The sequence below is a fragment of the Pseudophryne corroboree genome, chromosome 1 (assembly GCF_028390025.1).
Source record: "Pseudophryne corroboree isolate aPseCor3 chromosome 1, aPseCor3.hap2, whole genome shotgun sequence".
NCBI lineage: Eukaryota > Metazoa > Chordata > Amphibia > Anura > Myobatrachidae > Pseudophryne > Pseudophryne corroboree.
The window spans coordinates 52,331,846-52,355,092 of record NC_086444.1 but is presented as its reverse complement, the minus strand read 5'-3'; the positions used below and the strand labels follow the sequence as shown (position 1 = coordinate 52,355,092).

At 43.6% G+C, this 23,247-nt stretch overlaps 1 protein-coding gene across 1 annotated transcript in view; it reads right to left on the bottom strand.

Annotated features, from left to right (window-relative positions):
- LOC135055485 (phospholipid-transporting ATPase IC-like) overlaps positions 1-23,247 on the bottom strand; it is a 119,526-nt gene that overhangs the window by 70,679 nt on the left and 25,600 nt on the right. The window contains exon 2 of the mRNA XM_063959615.1: positions 3,804-3,993. Coding sequence (XP_063815685.1) covers positions 3,804-3,978 — 175 coding nt within the window. The 5' untranslated portion in view covers positions 3,979-3,993. The remainder of the gene's footprint in view (positions 1-3,803; positions 3,994-23,247) is intronic.

Genomic DNA, 23,247 nt, shown 5'->3' with positions numbered 1-23,247 from the left:
TTTGTACCCCAAATTTAATTTCAGTATTTAAACGTAAAATTGCTTTTTTTTCTTTTAATGTGGCCTCAAATTACCCCCAAATCACATTCTTCTACTTTTCACCTTGTTTGATTGTATTTAAATAAATAAAAAATTCACTTTAAAAAAAAAAATGCAAAGCATAAAATATTCTTCTTTAGGACTTTTTACCCAATATTCTTTTCTATGTTTTGTGGTACAGGTTGATTTGCATTACTTTTTTCCCCTCACACTGTTTTTTTTTTCTTTCCGTAAAAATAACAGCACATTTTTCTTTTCTTTTCTTTTTTAAATTGGATAGCATGGGAATAGGGAGCGCACATACCTGTGTTATTGAAAACAAATAAACAGTCGCATTGGCCGCTGTCATTTGTGCCAGAAAAATCTTGCTGCTTATTGTATATGCTCCTTAAGCTGGGTACACGGAGTGATACTGTACGTCCTCCGATCCCAGCTTTAGAGTGTCCCACTTTTACTGCGGCTTCAGGTATACACATTTGCATACAATTCTTTTTCTAGGAATAATGTGTTGCCACACTGACTATTTCTCGTGATCCAATGTACTGTGCTGTGCATTTTAGATAAAGAAACGAGGAGGAGATCAGCAAGTCACTAATGTAAGTATTGTTTAATGTCGGAGCAGCGTCATCGTCTTATTTAAAAACAGCAGCTACAGTAAATGCAATCTGCCAGTCTGGAGGTATTTGTGTGAATTATTCAAGAGTTTTGTCAAGCTATCATCGTACAGTTTAGAGATAAAGCCTGGTACATGTAAGCCCGTGTATCTCCTGACAAAACAATTGGACGCTATAAATTAGCAAAAGGCAATAATCGCATGATCTATTTATCAGGATTTGGCCAACAAGGTGTAAGAGGGAAATTAATAAAAGTATTTTTTCTACTGGGTATTGACATTAAATGATTATAATTGCATTACGGAACGCAGTCATGACGTTGTAGTCATTGGGGTTGATTCAATTCACTGACAGTTGAATAGCGCCGGGAGTTTGCTCCCGGCGCTATTCAATACAGCGACGAGTGACCCTCAATTGTCGGGAATTCTTCTCTCATCCCCGGGGGATGAGAGAAGAAACCCGGCAAAAGTGCTGCCGAGGGGCCGGCGCGAGGCTGATTCTGTCGGGAATCAGCCTCGTGTCGGGGAGTTAAGTCAGAGAATGCCCGTTCTCCCGACAAAACAACCTGTTTAGTCGGCGAGAACGGGCCATCGCCAACTTAACTGGAGCTGAATTGAATAGCGTCGGGAGCTAATTCCCGGCGCTATTCATCTGTTGCCGATTTGAATCGACCCTATTGTATATTAAAAATAAATAAATAAAAAACAGTGAGGCTGCCATGGGGGAAGGGGGTGGGGGGGTTGGCCATGCCATTAAAATCTGGCCTGGTGCAGAGCAACATGACATTGAAGATATCACGGTGATGCCTTCTTGGCAGGCACAGTCAGCACAACACACTCGCAGCCACTTTCTTAATTCACCCAAAACACAATGCCCATTTTCTGAACTGCTCTTTATGTCTCAGTGGGGTAGATGTATTAACATGGAGAAGGCATAAGGAAGTGATAAACCAGTGATATGTGCAAGATGATAAAGGCACCAGCCAATCAGCTCCAATATGTAAATTAATAGTTAGGATCTGATTGGCTGGTGCCTTTTTCACCTTGCACATATCACTGGTTTATCACTTCCTTATGCCTTCTCCAGGTTAATACATCTGCCCCAGACCTCCCAGGATAGAATTAAAAATCAGGACAATTATGGTAGGATTCAAGACCATTCAGTAGCCCTTAGGAATATGTACTGAACACACCAACACTTTAAAAAAATGTAAACTGCTTTGGAGTTCACTTAAATTGTATCTGCCCAAAGGTCTGAACATGATTAATGTAGAATCGTCTATAGATCATAATTGAAACATTCTGGTTTAATTTTATCTCAACAATTCAAAATGTGAGACTTCTTCATATATTTTTTTATTTTATTTTTATTGATTTGGTGACCCTCATCCAGAATTGTCCCAGTTTGAGCATCTCTGATTGAATGCGCAATTTCAACATCTGTGTGGCAAAGACCAAGTCAGGGTTGGTGGACTTGTGGCCTGTGAGCGGGCAAAGCCGAGTAAATTCATACTCAAGTGCATTAACGCTAGCGAAGTGGGAAGACTTATCATTGCATATTATTACTTTCTTTATTTAATAACAGTTTCTTATATAGGGCAGCAAATTCCATTGTGTTTTACAATTGGAAACAATCGTGATAAAACAGAACTGGGTTATAGGCATAGACCCTGCTTGTAAGCTTACAATCTATAGGGAAATAGGCATTGATATCTATTGCATAGTTGTCCACAGGATTGCAAAGGTTCTTGGTGAGCTGCATGATATGGTCACACAGCAATGATGAACCGGGGTCAGGAGGATGGGAAAGTGAATAAAGAAAATATATGCGAGAATATGTGTGGACCGTACAGAGGGGATGTAATAACTGGACAGGAAAACTTATGAAGGTTATGTGGGTGTTTCCGGAATGTGATAAGCTGCCTGAAGAGGTGAATTTTCAGGGAATGCTTAGGTTTGGAGACTAGAGGAGAGTCTTATTGTACGTGGGAGGACATTCCACAGAGTGTGTGCGGCCCGCAGAAAGTCCTGTAATCGTGCATGAGAGCGAATGAGTGTGGATGAGAGACGTAGATCTTGTACAGAGCGTAGAGGTCGGGTAGGGAGATATTTTGAGATGACTGAAGAGATGTATGTTGGTGCAGTTTGGTTAATGGCCTTGTGTGCGAGTAAAAGTATTTTATATTGAATACGGTAGAACACCAGTAACCAATGGAGGGACTGACAGAGCGGATCTGCAGACAATGAACGTCTAGCGAGGAAGATTAACCTCGCAGCTGCATTCAGGAGGGATTGTAGTGGCGAGAGTCTCGTTTTGGAAAGACCAGTTAGGAGAATATTACAATAATGCGGGAGATAATGAGAGCATGGATTAGAGTTTTTATAGTGTCTTGTGTGAGATGTGGTCGTATTTTGGATATGTTTTTTAGATGCATGTAACATGATGTAGAGACAAGTTAAATGTGGGAAACAAAAGGACAGTTAAGAATCAAGGATGACACCTAGGCAGCGAGCTTGATCTTTAGCTGTCACTTTAAGTAATGCAAGCAAATGCCTATTTGACTACTAAGGTACAGCGCAAGTACCTTTGTGAAACATTTAATTTAAACCCGCTCCAACAAATAGATGCGGTTATCTAGTTCGAGGCAATACAAGACTAAAGCGTACAGTACAGTAAAAAATAAAAATAAAAAATAAAATAAAGGATTGCTTTATAAGTTCTATGCTTTTGTATAAATGTCTAAAGCTTATACACAATTCTAAGAGTTTGCAAATAATTAATCTATATAATATTTAAATTTTGGGGGACAAATAAATAAAAATACATCATTCTGTTGGTGCGGTAAACACATTAAAAAATAATACAGAAACATAAAATTAAAATGTGATGCATATTGAATTGCTATTAAAACCTGTTTAACATAAAAAAAAATACAAACACATTTACAACAAATTGTTTAAAAATGTTATGATAGCGTCCTGGGATGTTTAATATACATTTTGTTTATAATTATTCTGATGAAGCTGCCAAAAGAATAATGAAACGTGTAAGATGAGAGACGTAATTTATCATTTTTATCTATGGTATTTTTTTTATAAGGTTCCTTATTTGTTATTCTTAAAAATTAATTTCCCTTTGATTTGCATTTACCTTTGGGGACCTGCTCCCGCGCCTGTTCTGCTCTTTTATTGATTTTATTTTGTTCCGGCTCAAGGGATACAGGTGTTTCCAGCTCTTCATCTGTTTCATCGTCACTGTACGGAACCTCATCGTCATTTGGCATCTGCGATTCCTCCTCAAATGTGGTGTCATAATCTGTATCCATGACAACGGTAATCTTCTAGAAAAAATAAAAAAAATGGAGGGAGCAGACATTAGTGATCATTTTTATTGAAACTGAAGTCGTTGCTAAAATAGTAGCCTACTACATGTCCATCACTGGGCTCATACTAGGTCCTTGTGATCATAGCAAATTCCTCTTCGTTCTTCCTCTGTCTTTCTTACACCCCTTTTCCACTGCTGCAACCAGAGTTATCGCCGGGTCTACCAGAGTCACGACTTGGTGTAAAAGGGTCTCTGAAAAATAACCCGGGTCAAGTGACCCAGGAATCCGGGCCCTGGTAGCTACCAGGATCAGACCTGGGCAAGAATCCGGGTAACAGTGCTGTGTAAATGGCGCAACCGGGGTTATCCAACCAGGGTTATGCTTAAAAGCTGCTAAATGGCTGTGCATGCAGAGGTCTGCCTGAAAGGACTGTGTGAGTGACATGTAGGGGAGACCCGGGTTCAGTGTAAAATGGGGCCGACCTGGGAATAACGCGGGTTCTATGTGCAGTGTAAATAGGGTCTGATCTTGGTTGGAACCTGTAGGAAAACCCAGGTCGCCCCTGGGTTTTTATTGGAAAAGGGGTATTAGATTAGGTTAGTTCATGGAAGACCCTTCTCACCAGACTGACCTGGGCAACCAGCTTGATGGTGTTGGATTGTTTCGTACAGGCGCTTTGATTAATGTGCCATGTTTGGAATATTTATAGTAATAAGGAGCACGCGTGAGTCCTGTGAAAGATGTCATACTGTCCACTCACCGGTTTAGAGCTAGAGGATGAATGGGAAACCATTAAATGTTGTGAGTGTTGTGGAAAGCCAACTGTATGGAACTAGACCTGAAGTGAGAATAAAGTAATTCAATAATAGTGCCGCCACACATTGGGAGAGGGGGGGGGGGAAGGGGGGAGATGCATCAAGTCGTGGTGACCGATAAAGGACCAACAAATCGTCTCTTAACTGCCATTTTTCAACTACAGTCTGTAACATGGCAGTTAGAAGCAGAGTGGTAGGTACTTTCTCTCTCTTCAAAGTTTCATACATCTCCCTCATTAGGTCATCATACTATTCATGTGACCAGATCAGTGAGCAATTAGGCCACATCCGTGAATGGCCAAGTCCTCTCACTGGGTACTAAGCTCCTATTGCAACGCAAACAGTTTCTGTTTACTCCTGAGGTGAGCCATAATCGTCACAAGTGGTAATCAGACTCATTATGCAACTTGCTTTTAAGTTCTACCCATCTAATCCAAATCTAATTAATAAATTGGTACAAATGGTAGATTAATGTTAAAATTGTTTATATGTATGTGTGTGTGTATATTTTATTTTTTTAAGAAAAAAACCACATCACTCAACCAGCCAACATAAAAACAAAAACACACACCGCATTTGGTATGAGTGTTCATAAATAAAAGACTATATAACCTATGACCCACCCGCCCTGCGACCCTTTGGATCTACGATGGCTACGAAATGAATAGTTTTGATTGCTCATACAGAGCATTTCTGCTTTTATCAAACTTGGATATCCCGTGTACAGATGCCAAATAAATCCGTAAGTAGCATCAAAACAAGTGGATTTGATCATAGATTCTGACAAAAATAAATGTGGTTGTGCGACTTTCCAGATCCTTCCATATGATAATACCTATTTAGGACTATCTAATATTGTAAATACAGCAGTCTATCACAATACAGGGAATAGTGTACACTAAATTCTATTTGTGCATTCGTAACAAAACAAGTGGTATAATAAGGAGAATTGTTGTATCTAATTTCCCTTGCAGTATTTAATACAAATAAAGCATATAAAACAACAATGTAGCACTGAAGTATTTTACAACATTTACCCATATAGATTTAGAATTCATACTTGTGGTCTATCTGGCCCTCTCTGTGAGATTATAGAAAGGATAGATCCAGGTTGGGGGTGGTGATCATGGGACCAAGAATAAGGCCACTGGGGCCATGTGCCAACACAAGTGGCCATTGACGATGCAAATTGCCACACACATCCTCACCAAGCCCCCAGACAGCCTACTCCACTGGGGAAGTTGGTGGGATCTGGAAGGCTGGTTCAGTTTCCCAGGGTACAGAAGAATAGGCAAAAAATGGTAAAATCCATGTGAACCAATGGACCAGCTTTAAACACCAGCCACCTCCTGGTAGTAATCAGGGATAAGGCCACATTACTAAAGCCAAAATAGTAAGAGGCCTATTTACCCTATTATGCAAGTTCCCTATTTATCAAATCAGAGAGTCACATCTCAAGGGCTTCCCCAAGCAAATCCTGGAGAAACTTGTTATCACATATTTAAAGGACGCCAATGGGATCTCCTGTAGCACTGGCTGCCCACCTATGCTACCGTGATTGTATGATAGGGACAGCAAAGGCCGTATATACTGTATAAAAAATGTTCTCTCGTTATTAGAAATAGTTAAAAAAAAAAAAAAAAAGTTTAATATTCAAAAATGGAAAAACATGTTTTTAAATGTATTAAAAAATACTTCTGACGGACAACGTATTAGATCGGTGTACATTTCTGTATTTGGCTCAATATGAATATATTATTTATTACATGTGTTGTGAGGTTATGTTGCCATTGGCAAATGTAATTCAGTATTCTCCGATTTCTTTTATTGCAGTTTCATATTTTGGCTTTTTATTTGTCCAGTGCCTAAATTTTTTTTTTTTTTTATCAGAATCCAAACCAGTTAGCCTGTGACCATGCATGACCACGCTCAGAAGGCCTCCCGGCTTGCCAGTGATGCAAAATTCAGTTTGTACGTTTTTATCAATAAATAGTCCTGGAAAACATTTTCTTGCTGCCATGGAAAATAGAACTTTTTGGTGCTATGTGATAAGCAGACCCGCCTGTACCGGTCACATCTGTGGTAACTAACAGTAATGGTTTTAAAAAAGGAAACTCACAAAATAGGAGACTAAAATGTACAGCTTTATAGCCTTGGTCAGCTAAAACAATACTCTGGAAAAAAAAAAAAAAAAAACAACAACTTGGTTTAGGTAGAACAATGGGTTCCTCGGCCGTTGTTGAAGACGACTATTCATAAAATGAAAAGGCTGGAACCTTATGTAAATAATTTAGCAGATTAAATATTAATTTCAGAGCCTTATAATCTATTGTACATGTCCCGTCAGACTGGTAATCTGGAAACACTTTGAGAAGGTTATCAGTGCAGAATGAAATAATAATAAGGCTTTCGGGGACTCTGCCAAAACAAGAACTGCGCCATGATACTCCCGCACACAAAAGGCTGTTTCTCCAACCATTCAAAGTCATTTTCTACGGAAAAAAAAAGGAATAATACAAAACTAAACAAAAAGGAATCCATTCAGGTGGGAGAGAGAGAGATGTCAGAACACCAATGAGGTTTTCACTCCTAAAGAAATGTATTTTGAGATCCATCCATCACAATAGAGATTAGAAAGCATTCCAACAAAACAGAAATCCGCACGGATCAAGTTGCAACCCGCAATCTCAGTCCTACTGTCCACCTACTTGAGACCTCATTTACATAGCACACTGCAGAATGCTTCGCACTAGGGCCCTCATTCCGAGTTGTTCGCTAGCTGCCGTTGTTTGCTGCGTAGCGATCATTTAAAAAAACTGCAAAACTGCGCATGCGTATGGACCACAATGCGCATACGCGGCGTACGGGTACAAAGACCTTTGTGGTTTTGCACAGGTTCTAGCGACGGTTTCAGTCGCACTGGCGAACGCAAGGAGATTGACAGGAAATGGGTGGCAACTGACCGTTTTCTGGGAGTCTTTGGAAAAACGCAGGCGTGGCCGGGCATTTGTGGGCGGGTATCTGACGTCATTACCGTGTCATTCGTCGCAGCAATAGTCACACAGAATAAGTAAGTCCAGGGCTGGTCTTGTTGTGCACAAAATGTGTTTGCTGCTGCGCACTGCACAGGCGTTCGCACTCCTGCAAAGCAAAAATACACTCCCCCCGTGGGCGGCGACTATGCATTTGCACGGCTGATAAAAGTAGCTAGCGAGCGATCAACTCGGAATGAGGGCCTAGGGATGGACATCGGTAACCAGTGGCTCGCAACCACTGATGTTTTTTTAACCTGACTGTGATGGTTTTGCGATTCAATAGCATGGTTGCCATCGTCGCCGAGTCAGGAGAAACACTGACTCGGCGGCGATGCCTCCTGTGCCGTTGAGCAAAGCAGAAATCTCTCATGCGTGCCACATTATCCATCAATGCTTCAAATCAACGGTGGTTACATTCCATCATTAGGCATGTTATGGTGGCGGCAAAAAATGTATCCAATAGCCATACCTACTTGGCGTATTCTTTATACGAGGGGACATCAGAACCAGAACTACAGCATTGCCTGGCGGCAGCCCCCCCCCCCCCCCCCCCCCTTCCCCACAAACCCCTGATTCCTTTTAAACACTGATGGCAGAGATACCCCAAAGCTTTTTTCCCCGGCCTGCGGCGGTTAGACACACCTCTGTTCGCATTGCTTAGCGGCCACACGCAACCCTGATAGGAATGCCGCGTTCCTGTGACCAACAGCATGAATGCTAATAGATAGTTGAAGCCATATATTGTTTCCCGCCAGCATAGAAAAACATGGATGGCACCATCAATGGAGACCAGTAATAGTAGACCCATTACCGGCCATCAATAAAATAGGGGCCATACTTATCAAATTGGCTTAAAAAGACAGATTTGCCATCTGTGCTCATTATTACAGTGATAAATAACCCTGAAAAAGACATTTTCTGACAAAAATAAAAAATAAAAAATCCAGGACAAATGAGCGATACTCATTCACCCTCTTTAGCAATACTGTTACAATTACATTATTTTACAGTACAGATTAAATGTAAAAATAAAATACAAAAAAAAAAGTTATTTGATTATAAATGTAAAATGAGAAAGACACTTCACCTTAATAAAGCTTTTACTGATCACTTCACCTTAATAAAGCTTTTACTGATCACTGCCACTCAGGAAGGGGATGGCTTCGGACTAAAGACTTTGGTACAGGTACAGTAGCATCTAGTTTCCCTTCGAGGAGAGGACCTTTCCCATAAGCCCCTGGGTCCATGTCACAAACTATTTGGAGTAGTAACCTATGGCGAGCAAAGTGGAGCGAGACACCGAGCTCGAAGCACAGCGAGCGGACAATGGTGCATAGATACAACAAAATACCCTCAAACGAACTGAGAAAATATTTTGGTGCTGTAAGGGCGGACGTTATCTACCGACCTCTCGTTATGTCACTTCCTGGTCCTGATCACGAAGGGATCATAGACACAACCGTACAGGTGCAGCCGCTGTTCACAGCAAATGCGCAACTTCCCCATGATTTAGCCGGCGCCAACTGGTGGTCTTGATAAATAGAGAGAAGCCCTAAATCTAGCTTAACGTGTACTTGTTGCCTAAACAAATTGGAGTAGGAAGATCTTTTAAGACAACAAAATGGCAACACAAATCACGTTAGCAAATCACTATTGTGCTTTTAGGCATTGGGGATGTCAAGTGTGCCTCGTGCCTCAGGGATGATTCTAGTTCTGAATGTACTCGTTAAGCATTGGTATTCTGCATTTCTACATTCTCATCAAAATTGTGGGACTAACCCAAAAAACGGCTACTTCAACCAATAGGAAACCGGCACATTTTGACAAGACATGTTTCATTACAATACAAATTGGCGGTATACCTCCCAGCTGCCCTGTTTTCAGTAGATCACATCCAAATTGTGTGTCTCATAAGTGGCTTGGCTTATGTGAAAATTGGTGGGGTTAAACAATAAGGAGGGTGTGCGTTTTGGGTGGCTTGGAACAGGCTTATTTTGCCCAAATCCACAGGTATGCGTGTTGGAAGGGATCGGTTGGTGTGGATTATTGTTTTATAGGAGTCCACAAACCCACCGTTGTCTATTGTGGTACTTATGACTAATTCGCGGACTGTGCGACTTTATGCCAAAACTGCTACAAGTCCTTCCCTGGTGTACATCAGTGAGTATGAATGTACAAGGACAAAGACATCTACTTTCAGCGCCTTAAAACGCTTTTTAGACGCAACTGGTTACACCATTAAAAACCTGCACCAGCCTCCTACATGAACGATTCTGTACAACCACTATCCGTGACACTGACACGCACGCCCACAAGACAACTCCCTGTCACCGCCCAGGAATGCCAATACATTTTCAAAAAATTTCTGAGACCTCGCAACTGTGCGTATACGGAATGTGGATGCATGCGCAGTGCAACAGATGCAGAAGATTGGGGGGGGGAAGAAAAAGAAATCGCACCGCTGCATCTGCCATCGTCTGTGCCTCAGAATCCTGCCCTGTCTCCACACTGGTTTTCTTTCCTAATATTTGTATTTCCCCTGCCGCTCCCCTTTGTGTTTTCAGTCTGTACACAAAAGGAGAAGTAAGAAGATCCGTCTCCATCCACCGAGAAGAACAGGAGAAAGCAGCCAAGAGGCCAAAGAAAGCAAATAAACATTTACACGTTCTAACACATTTCTTAACCTGCAGTAACATGGCCTGAAAATAGAACGGTGCCAGACTGGGAAATAATTTCTATTGGGGTGCTATAAATCTCAGCGTCAAGGCTCTGCCTACTGTCTCAGGGTCCAGGAGAACTCCGGAGTCTTCCAGAAATTCCTATATACCTAAACTGGGGTGAAAAAAATAGGTTGTATTCTATTCCTAACAAGTCAGGTCTTCCTAAAGAGTACTAAAATAAACTAATTAACTCCGATTAATGCCACCATACCTCGAGAGTTTGTCATACTAACAGAGGAGTCAATTTTAATAAATCTTTTTGCCGTTAAGGGGGACATTTACTAAGCAGTGATAAAAGTGGAGAAGTGAGCCGGTGGAGAAGTTGCCCAGAGCACCCAATCAGCTGCTCTGTATATGTTTATAGTATGCAAATTATAAATGTTACGTCAATTCTGATTGGTTGCCATGGGCAACTTCTCCACTGGCTCACTTCTCCACTTTTATCACTGCTTAGTAAATGTCTTCCTAAGTATTTTACCATTATCCCTTATTTTAGTGCGACACTTAATAATTATGCAGCGCTGTACAGAATAACACACACAAACAATCACACATTCAGTCGACAATTAGCCGTCAGCTTGCTTTAGGAGTGTGGGTGGAAACCAGAGTAGAACCAGTAGCTTATAAAATGCTCTGTAATAAAATATGGGGTAAATTTACTAAGATGGAAGGGTTAGGTTTAGGCAGCGGGGACACAGGGTTGGGTTTAGGCACCTCCAGGAGGTGGTTAGGGTTAGGCTGTGGGCAGAGCCGGCCTTAGGCATAGGCAAACTAGGCAAAATGCCTAGGGCATTTGGTATGCTTAGGGGCACCAGCAGCTTCTGCTGATTAAAATGATATGCTGCATGCCTATATTCTGTGTGTGACTGCGGCTGTATCTGCATACAAATTGCTACGTTGCGTGTATTCCTGTAAATCACTGTAATGTAGCATTTCGTACGCAGATACAGCTGCAGTCGCACACAGAATATAGGCATGATGCATATCATTTTAATCAGCAGAAGCTGCTTGTGCATCCTAGCCATATAGTAAAGCAAATAATATGCATTTTCATAAACAAAAGGTGCCCGACGTTAGCAGAGCTGCCAGCTGACTCATGCCAGGCATCTCGTGCAGAACTAGCGGCGGTGCTAGGGGGCACCAGCCAAAATTTTGCCTAGGGCATCATATTGGTTAGGGCCGGCTCTGGCTGTGGGTAGGGATGGTTGGAGAGAAAGGGGAACAGCCCTTACTCACCTCTGTCGGCTTCTTCCACATTGGGATCCCGGTGTCGTTATTTAAAGCGCCAGGATCCCATATGCCGGGATCTCATACCGATCCCCTAGAAAAAGGGGACTGTACAACTGCAATAAATATATAATACAATCAACCTCCCAAATTCGGAGAATCAATGCTCCCTGTCCCAAACACACAATCTCCAAAAACACAAGCTATTTTGTACATAAGGCCTGATTTTGATTTGGGAACAAAGTAACGATGCACATGGACAAACCATGTTGCAATGCAAGGGATGTACATGTATACTTTTTTGCATGCAGGGTAAATACCGTCTGCTTTTGCACGTAGCCCACAACTACTGGGCGCTGTACGGTTACACTGCTATTTAGATCACCGTTTGGACACACCCCTCAAATCTAATTCTCTGCACATTTTAAATTTGCCCCACCTGCAGTGCACATGGTATCCCCAAGGTGCACAGTTACTTGCTCTCTCTTATGTTGCTCCCAAATCAGAATCAGGGGTCTATTTACTAAGCCTTGGAGAGAGATAAAGTAGACGGAGATAAAGTACCAGCCAATCAGCTCCTAACTGCCATGTTACAGGCTGAGTTTGAAAAATGACAGTTAGGAGCTGGTTGGCTGGAACTTTATCTCCAGCCGTGGCTTAGTAAATAGACCCCTTAAGCCCATAGTGTGTGTGTGAATAGAGTTTCCCCACCAGCGGGCAGCCCCTTCAGATATTCTATACCACTCTCCCAGATACATGCAGACCTGACTCCTGCACTAATTTGGATAATCCCCTCTATTTTTAGACCAATCTTTCCAATTATCCTGCAGTTCATGCAACTCGCAGCAATAGTGCAAACGGTGAGCAGAAATGAAAAGGTTCAAAATAAATTACAATGGCAGCACTATAATGCAATAAAAAGGTTATTCTATTGACTTCCGCAGTTTCTGAAAACAGCAGCAAATATTATTTACCTACATTAGATTAGTAAAAGTTTAGAAAGGGATCTAGGAGTCACTATTTCAGGTGGGTTAAGGGCAGGTAAGCAATGTAACAAAGCAATGAGGAAGGCTAGTCAGATGCTTGACTGCACTGGGAGAGGAATCAGCAGCAGAAAGAAGTAATAATGCCATTGTATAGGTCATTGGTACGGCCCCATCTGGAATACGGTGTTCAATTCTGGAGACCATCTCCAGAAGGATATAAATACATTAGAGACTGTACAATGAAGGGCAACTAAAATAGTGCATGGCCTACATCACAAAACTTCCCCGGAAAGGCTAAAAGATCTTAACGTGTATAGTTTGGAGGAGAGAAGGGAAAGGGAGGACATGATAGAAACTTTCAAATATATCAAGGGTCTTAACAAAGTTCAGGAGGGAAACATTCTTCAAAGGAAGAGAAGTATTAGAACTCGAGGACATACACGGAGACTGGAGGGGGGGGAGGTTCAGGGGAAATTTAAGGAAAAATTACTTCACAGAAAGGGTAGTGGATAAGTGGAAAAGCCTCCCGTCAGAGGTGGTAGAGGCTAAGACTGTAGACCAATTTAAACATGCTTGGGATAGGCATATGAGTATCCTTACAAAGAATTAAGGTTCAAAAAGGGTTGAGATTGCCTAAAGGATTTTTTTTAAAAAAAAGGGCAGACTAGATGGGCCAAGTGGTTCTTATCTGCCGTCAAATTCTATGTTTCTATGTAACTAAAATGGTGCATGGCCTACATCACAAAACATACCGAGAAAGACTAAGAAAATCTCAATATTATACATATAGTTAGTATAGCATATAGTATAGTTTGAAGCAGAGAAAGGAAAGGGGGACATGATAAAACTCTTGACATATATGAAAGTTTCTAACAAAGTCCAGAAGGGAAACATTCTCCATATGAAGAGAAGCAATAGGACACGAGGACATGCCGGCGGGGGGTTCAGGAAAAATTTGAGGGGAAATGACTTCACAGAAAGGGTAGTGGACAAGTGGAATAGACTCCCATAAGAGGTGCTATAGGCTAAGACAGTAGAGCAATTTAAACATGCATGGGATAGACATAAGGATATCCTTACAAAGAAATAAGGATCAAATAAGTTTTGAGATAAAAATATGGTTAAAAAAAAAAGTACAGGCTAGATGGGCCAAGTGGTTCTTATCTGCCATCAGATTCTATGTTTCTATCAGACAAATGAGGAGGCCCATGTTCAGAGAAATCTATTGTCTGGAGTGGGCAGACAGATTTGTTTTGTGTGGTGGATTACAAGACCCCAAGTCGATCTGGCTCCAGGCCACTGGCTAGAGCACAGGTCTATGGTAAAAAGCCTAAATGGGACCAGGACCAGCACAAAACAAACCTTGCCTATAACATGTGCAACACAGGTATTTTCCTCGTATTAATTATCAATATCTAAACCGAACAATTACATCTTAACTAATTATATATCGCCGCTTATAGCGATACAGATTTGCAGCATTGAAGGGCCTCCGTGAATTGCGCAGTGCATGACGCAGCAGTGATGAAGCAAAGCGTTCCCCATTGTAAAGTATAGGGTAACGCCAACTCCAGGTGCAGGGACGGACTAGGGCTTTAATTTGGCATGGGCAACTATTACTGTGCGTGTGCTGTAGGCGCAAGTGCACAAAAGGGGAGTGGCCACATCTCACATGGGTGTGACATGAGTCACGGAGGCATGGCCTCGCGTCACACCCTATCTGTCTGGGCATTCTGATATGTCGACACCAAATGGTCGACAAGACAATGGTTGACACAACTTATGGTCAACATGAGTTTTTGGGAATTTTTTAAAAATACTGGACTACAATTGGGAATGGTAACTTTGCCCGAAGCACAGCGAGTGAAGCAAGACACGCGGTACACTAATTGGGGTTCCATGGGCTGGAAGCTAAAAATGTACAAAAAAAAATATATGAAAAAAACAAAAAACTAATGTCGACATTTTCATGTGTCAACGACCATTTGGTGTCGACCTAAACACTGTTACTCTATTATACCATAGCCATCTGTCAGAGCATGACGGGATGCACAAACGCACCAAATGCACATCATACCCAATACCGCCTCCGCTGACCAAGCAGGTGCACTACAATCCCCATCCGGTCATATTCATTGAATTATACTATTACACGCATATTAGCAAATTTAAATATGCCTACTCAATAAATACCAACCTATAGCGCCCTGAGAAAAAGAAAGGGGTGGCTAGAATCGCGTCTAAGACGCAGAAAATTAGGGATTTATTCAGTGTCGGACTGGGGTATGAAGGGCCCACCGGGGAAATGCAGTCATAGGGGCCCATACTTAGGGGTGTGGCCAGTCTAGAAAGGGGGTGTGGCCAGCCTCCACAGAGGCTTGAAATGCACAATAATGTTGTGCAGTGTAATGCAACACATCTACCATGTATAATACAAGTGCAGAGTCTGGAACCTGATCCCTAGAAAAAGCAGTGGGTCCTCAGGCAGTGGGTCCCACCGGTGGTTTCCCCTGTACCCCTGTAGGCCAGTCCGACCCTGGATTTATTGAGCGCCCATTTGAGAAAATTAGGGACATTCGGGGACAGATCTTTGGACTTTATGGACCGCTGACTCCTCTATGCATAATGTTGCTACGATCACCCACTCATGTCCAAAACACTAGGGAAATGCCCCGATCAAGGCGTTTAGAGGAATTAAACGGTTTTGAACCAAACATAAATAATTTAGAAACCCAACACACAACTACGGTGGCTGAATTATTGATGAGCACAAGAGAGCCCAGAGGCTAACACGTCGCTACACAGATCTAATGAAACATTCACACAGCCAGCGAGAGAGACGGTTAATATTTCATCATCTCATACACCTATCACACGCCGCAGTACAGCCACTTTCAGGCAGAATCACCAGCTCAAGAACTTGCTTTATACCAATGTTTCTGCCGTTCGTTACACAATGTTTTCATTTAAATACATATTTCTTAAAATCTATTTTTAGAGCGCACACCTATCACACAGCGATTTACAGAGACTCCTACAGTGATTCACGTCAGTCCCTGACGCAGTTGAGCTTACAATCTATCTTCTCTACCACATGGACACACATATGCAAATAGAATTAATTTTTGTCAGAAGCCAAGCAATCCATCAATATGGTTTTGGAGTGTGGGATGAAACCCATGCAGAGGCGAGCACATGTAAACTCCACCCATATACTGCCTTGGTCAGGAATTAAACTCATGACCTCAGGGATGTGAGGCAGTAATAGCCTATTTAAGTTGCAGTGGAAAAAAAATCTCCCCATAACATAAGCAAATTTAATTAACACAACAGACCACTGCTCTGGGATTCAGAATTAAGACCATTTACTAATTATTATTATTATTTTTGTATTTGGTAATATCTAGGATAAGTCAGGCAAAAACCAGGAGCACCTCTCCCCTCTGTAAAGCTTTACTGGAAACCCCGTTAGACAAGTGCCCATGAATAATAATGCAGGTGCAATTGAAATGCAGACCCCAGATCTGTTCAGAAGCAAAACATAGATCCCAGGTACCAAAGAACTTAGGGGAACATTTATTAAGCAGTGGTAAGAGCGGAACAGTGAGCCAGTGGAGAAGTTGCCCATGGCAAACAATCAGCATTGAAGTAACATTTGCATACTAGAACATGATACAGAACTGCTGATTGGTTGATGGGGCAACTTCTCCACTGGCTCACTTCTCCACTCTTATCACTGCTTAGTAAATGTCCCCCTTACCTACTGCTTGTTGTCCTTGCCTTTGGCTACAAAGACAACTCCAAAGTCACACCCAACGGAAGGGAATATCCCACTTCCCAAAAAGACATCAGATGCACTGAGGAGGTCCACGTTCAGAGAATTATACTGTCTGGGTAGATGGATTTGTTTTGTGTGGTCTCCAGAGCTGATGTGCCCCCAATACATAGATCTGAGCTCATCTGTTGTCAAATCCAGGGGCCAAGGAGAGATAGGTGCCAGGACAATATAATTCTCAGATGGTAGACATTTAAAATCAACCATGTACTGTATTCCCACATTACCATCAACGTTCTTCCTGATCAAAATAATCCACTCAACTAAGTCACCCTCCTAAGTAACATCAACTATACCCGCTGACCTACCTATCCACACATAACACATCCTGATCTCCAGATTCTCTACTCTGTGTCCTTAACACCAACCTTAGAGCCTATCCTGACTTTCCACCAAATCTCCATACCAAAATAAAATAACCGATAGCACTTTCTAAGTTCCCCAATATTGTTAGTTCTGTGGGGCGGAGATACTGAAGTTGTTTTCTTCCTAATTTATACTGTAATACACTGTATGCACTGTGACGCCATATGAATAAATCAATAAATTACACCTGGTTCTACTATTTCTTAGTAGTTATCAGACAAAAGAAGAAATAATTACAAACTATTTTCAGCACCTTCTCATATCAACAGGTAAATTCAAATATGCTTTGTGTCAACACACAATAAAAAAATTATATACACACCAGAGGCGTCACTGACCTCTTTTCTACCTGGTGCGGCAGGGGGCGTGGTGTCGCGGGAAGACCCGCGGAGGGGTGTGGCTTCACGAGAGGGGGCGTGGCTAATCGCCCGACCCGCAATTTTGTTACTCCCGAGGTCCGGGAGCTGTGGCCTGCCCCCGGAGACTGGCGTGTCTGCAGTGCCAGCTCCTACATGGAGACAGGAGCCGGGTTGCTGCTCGTAATGTTACAATGCAGCACCCGGCTCCTTTCACTGAGCAGGAGCCAGCACTTTGGTGTCACCCCTCAGCGGATGACACCTGGGTGCGGGCCGCACTCCCCGCACCCACCCTGTGACGCTGATACACACACACACACACACACTGTATATACATACACATCATGTAACCCCTTTTTGGTGAGGTTGTGTACAAATCTTTTGTGTGAGGTTGTGTACAAATATTGTCCATAAAGCATCGCTCTTCTTGCTGGTACTCTGTTTAAAATACTGCCAGTGCCTCCACCTGAATATGTACAGACCTCAGGTGTAATGGCCAGGTCTTCCATCACCAGAGACTGATTCACGAAACCGCTGTCTCAACACCTCTAACCTCTTATACCCATTTTCCACCTGCGAGCACGGGTTGCAGCTGGGAGCCTGACACGGGTGCTACCCGGCTGCGGCCCGTGCTCAGCCCCCTTTTCCATTGTGCTCACCAACCCAGCATATTGCCGGTTTGGTAACGCTGCTAGTGACTATATAGTCAAAATTGAAAGAAAATATCTCACCGTGTGTACACGCCCTTAGTTTTGCTTTTTGGGGGGGCGGGGTACAGGCAGATTTCCCCCATTTTCTCCTATACGCATCACTGCTTCTGCCGGCTAGAATTATCGCGCAAATCCCGTATACTTCTCATTTGGGATGTCGGCGTTATGGCGTGGGATTCAGAGTGGTGTGGGGATTGCAATGTCAGTCACATGACCGCTGGCATGCTGACCACACACAGTCGATACATAATTCTCTCCACTCGATCTCTTGACAAATTACTAACAAATATAGTAATCATAGGACTCTCAACTTAGTGCTCCTTAAGCTCTTATTAGCCTCTGAGCTCACTAATGACTACAACCACACACCGCTGTCACACTCACAACCATATCACAGACATAAAGCGTGCAATATAATATCGTTGTGAGCGCGATCAGTCAGTGGGTACTATAAGTGTTGGTGCACATACAGTGCAGAAGGCATACTGCAGACTTGGGCAATCAAGGTCTCTCAAGAAATGGTCTTTGAATGCAGCTTGGATACTCTGGATCGGGTATGGGTCATTAGGTCAACAGTCATTAGGTCAACCACTATTGGTCGACATGCAGTAGGTTGACGTGGTCAATAGGTCGACGTGTACTAGTTTGATTTGGAAAAAGATCGAAATGCGCTTTTTTTGACTGTTTTTGGAGTAGTTTTCTTCGCAAAGTGACGGGTAACCCCAATTAGTGCACCGGCTTCGCTCGCCATGCTTCGGGCAAGGTGCCTCGCTCGCGTGGATCGTAAAGCATGAAAAAGTAGAAAAAAAAAAAAAAAAAAAAAAAAAAGAAGGAGTGAAAAAAAAAAGAAGAGTGGAAAAACTCATGTTGACCTTTTCCACCTATTGACGATGTTGACCAACAGTGATCAACCAAATGACTGTCGACCTAATGACTGTATCCCCTCTGGATCAGTGGCGGCTCCAGCCAAGAGGCGCTGCAATATCCTAGCTACTGCTAGTTGCACAGAATCCACCACATATAGATAACCTACTATAAACCACCTTAAGCTATAGCATAGAGTTATAGGGGTTGTGGCCGGAGAGACTAGCGGCACTGATGGGGTTAACCCTCGTGCCCGGCGCCATGTTGCGGACAATAGGCGCTTGGCGTCACTGTTAAATGTACTTACGGCGCTGGGCGCGGACTGTTTAAAAGTTTGTTTAATGATGTGTTTTAACATGTCATATGTAGTGCTCTGTGCACAATTGCAGGAATGCATGTTTAAATGTATTTATTTTATATTCAAGATATGGTCACCTGTATTTTAAAGGGGAAAAATAAGATTTTACTCACCGGTAAATCTATTTCTCGTAGTCCGTAGTGGATGCTGGGAACTCCGTAAGGACAATGGGGAATAGACGGGCTCCGCAGGAGACTGGGCACTCTAAAAGAAAGATTAGGTACTATCTGGTGTGCACTGGCTCCTCCCTCTATGCCCCTCCTCCAGACCTCAGTTAGGATACTGTGCCCGGAAGAGCTGACACAATAAGGAAGGATTTTGAATCCCGGGTAAGACTCATACCAGCCACACCAATCACACCGTATAACTCGTGATACTATACCCAGTTAACAGTATGAAATATAACTGAGCCTCTCAACAGATGGCTCAACAATAACCCTTTAGTTAGGCAATAACTATATACAAGTATTGCAGACAATCCGCACTTGGGATGGGCGCCCAGCATCCACTACGGACTACGAGAAATAGATTTACCGGTGAGTAAAATCTTATTTTCTCTGACGTCCTAGTGGATGCTGGGAACTCCGTAAGGACCATGGGGATTATACCAAAGCTCCCAAACGGGCGGGAGAGTGCGGATGACTCTGCAGCACCGAATGAGAGAACGCAAGGTCCTCCTCAGCCAGGGTATCAAATTTGTAGAATTTTGCAAACGTGTTTGCCCCTGACCAAGTTGCAGCTCGGCAAAGTTGTAAAGCCGAGACCCCTCGGGCAGCCGCCCAAGATGAGCCCACCTTCCTTGTGGAATGGGCTTTTACTGATTTAGGATGCGGCAATCCAGCCGCAGAATGCGCCAGCTGAATTGTGCTACAAATCCAGCGAGCAATAGTCTGCTTAGAAGCAGGGGCACCTATTTTGTTGGGTGCATACAGGATAAAAAACGAGTCAGTTTTCCTGACTCCAGCCGTCCTAGAAATATAAAATTTTTAAGGCCCTGACTACGTCCAGTAACTTGGAATCTTCCAAGTCCCTAGTAGCCGCAGGCACTACAATAGGTTGGTTCAAGTGAAAAGCTGATACCACCTTTGGGAGAAACTGGGGACGAGTCCTCAATTCTGCCCTATCCATATGGAAAATCAGATAAGGGCTTTTACATGACAAAGCCGCCAATTCTGACACACGACCACTTTCCACGTGAGATATTTCAGATCCACAGTTTTAAGTGGCTCAAACCAATGTGATTTCAGGAAACTCAACACCACGTTGAGATCCCACGGTGCCACAGGAGGCACAAAAGGGGGCTGAATATGTAGCACTCCCTTTACAAAAGTCTGAACTTCAGGCAGTGAAGCCAGTTCTTTCTGAAAGAAAAATCGACAGAGCCGAAATTTGGACCTTAATGGAACCCAATTTTAGGCCCATAGTCACTCACGACTGTAGGAAGTGCAGAAAACGACCCAGCTGAAATTCCTCTGTTGGGGCCTTCCTGGCCTCACACCACGCAACATATTTTCGCCAAATACGGTGATAATGGTTTGCGGTTACTTCTTTCCTGGCTTTTATCAGCGTAGGAATGACTTCCTCCGGAATGCCCTTTTGCTTTAGGATCCGGAATTCAACCGCCATGCCGTCCAACGCAGCCGCGGTAAGTCTTGGAACAGACAGGGCCCCTGCTGTAGCAGATCCTGTCTGAGCGGTAGAGGCCATGGGTCCTCTGATATTATTTCTGTAAGTTCTGGGTACCAAGCTCTTCTTGGCCCATCCGGAACCACGAGTATCGTTCTTACTCCTCGTTTTCTTATTAGTCTCAGTACCTTTGGTATGAGAGGCAGAGGAGGGAATACATAAACCGACTGGTACACCCACGGTGTCACTAGAGCGTCCACAGCTATTGCCTGAGGGTCCCTTGACCTGGCGCAATATCTAGTTTTTTGTTTAGGCGGGACGCCATCATGTCCACCTGTGGCCTTTCCCAACGGTTTACCAACAGTTGGAAGACTTCTGGATGAAGTCCCCACTCTCCCGGGTGTCGGTCGTGTCTGCTGAGGAAGTCTGCTTCCCAGTTGTCCACTCCCGTAATGAACACTGCTGACAGTGCTAAGACGTGATTTTCCGCCCATCGGAGAATCCTTGTGGCTTCTGCCATCGCCATCCTGCTTCTTGTGCCGCCCTGTCGGTTTACATAGGCGACTGCCGTGATGTTGTCTGATTGGATCAGTACCGGCTGGTTTTGAAGCAGAGGCCTTGCCAGACTTAGGGCATTGTAAATGGCCCTCAGTTCCAGAATATTTATGTGTAGGGACGACTCCTGACTTGACCAAAGTACTTGGAAATTTCTTCCCTGTGTGACTGCCCCCCAGCCTCGAAGGCTGGCATCCATGGTTACCAGGACCTAGTCCTGTATGCCGAATCTGCGGCCCTCTTGAAGATGAGCACTCTGCAGCCACCACAGTAGAGATAACCCTGTCTCCAAGGACCAGGGTATCAGCCGATGCATCTGAAGATGCGATCCCGACCACTTGTCCAAGAGGTCCCACTAAAAGGTTCTTGTATGGAACCTGCCGAATGGAATTTTGCTTCGTAAGAAGCTACCATTTTTCCCAGGACTCGTGTGCAGTGATGCACCGATACCTGTTTTGGTTTCAGGAGGTCTCTGACTAGAGATGACAGCTCCTTGGCTTTCTCCTGCGGGAGAAACACTTTTTTCTGTTCTGTGTCCAGAACCATCCCCAGGAACAGTAGGCGTGTGGTAGGAAACAGCTGTGACTTTGGAATGTATAGAATCCATCCGTGCTGTTGTAGCACTTCCCGAGATAGTGCTACTCCGACCAACAACTGCTCCTTGGACCTCGCCTTTATAAGGAGATCGTCCAAGTACGGGATAATTAAAACTCCCTTTTTTCGAAGGAGTATCATCATTTCTGCCATTACCTTGGTAAAGACCCTCGGTGCCGTGGACAGTCCAAACGGCAGTGTTTGGAATTGGTAATGGCAATCCTGTACCACAAATATGAGGTACTCCTGGTGAGGATGGTAAATGGGGACATGTAGGTAAGCATCCTTGATGTCCAGGGATACCATGTAATCCCCCTCCTCCAGGCTTGCAATAACTGCCCTGAGCCATTCCATCTTGAACTTGAATTTATTTATGTATGCGTTCAAGGATTTCAAATTTAAAACGGGTCTCACCGAACCGTCCGGTTTCGGTACCACAAGCAGTGTGGAATAGTAACCCCGTCCTTGTTGAAGTAGGGGCACCTTGACTATCACCTGCTGGGAATACAGCTTGTGAATTGCCTCTAGCACAGCCTCCCTGCCTGAGGGAGTTGTCGGCAAGGCAGATTTGAGGAAACAGCGGGGGGGAGACGCCTCGAATTCCAGCTTGTACCCCTGAGATACTACTTGAAGGATCCAGGGATCCACCTGTGAGCGAGCCCACTGATCGCTGAAATTTTTGAGGCGGCCCCCCACCGTACCTGGCTACGCCTGTGGAGCCCCCGCGTCATGCGGTGGACTCAGAGGAAGCGGGGGAAGAATTTTGATTCTGGGAACTGGCTGACTGGTGCAGCTTTTTCCCTCGTCTCTGTGCAGAAAGGAAGCGCCTTTGACCCGCTTGCTTTTCTGAAGCCAAAAGGACTGTACCTGATAATACAGTGCTTTTCTTAGGCTGTGAGGAAACCTGAGGTAAAAAAATTTCTTCCCAGCTGTTGCTGTGGATACGAGGTTCCAGAGACCATCCCCAAACAATTCCTCACCCTTATAAGGCTCTATGTGCCTTTTAAAGTCAGCATCACCTGTCCAGTGTCGGGTCTCTAATACCCTCCTGACAGAATGGACATTGTATTAATTCTGGATGCCAGCCGGCAAAATATCCCTCTGTGCATCCCTCATATATAAGACGACGTCTTATGTTCGCAAAATAGTATCCCTGTTTGACAGGGTTACAGACCACGCTGCAGCAGCACTATCTGCAGGTCTCAGTCTAGTACCTGAGTGT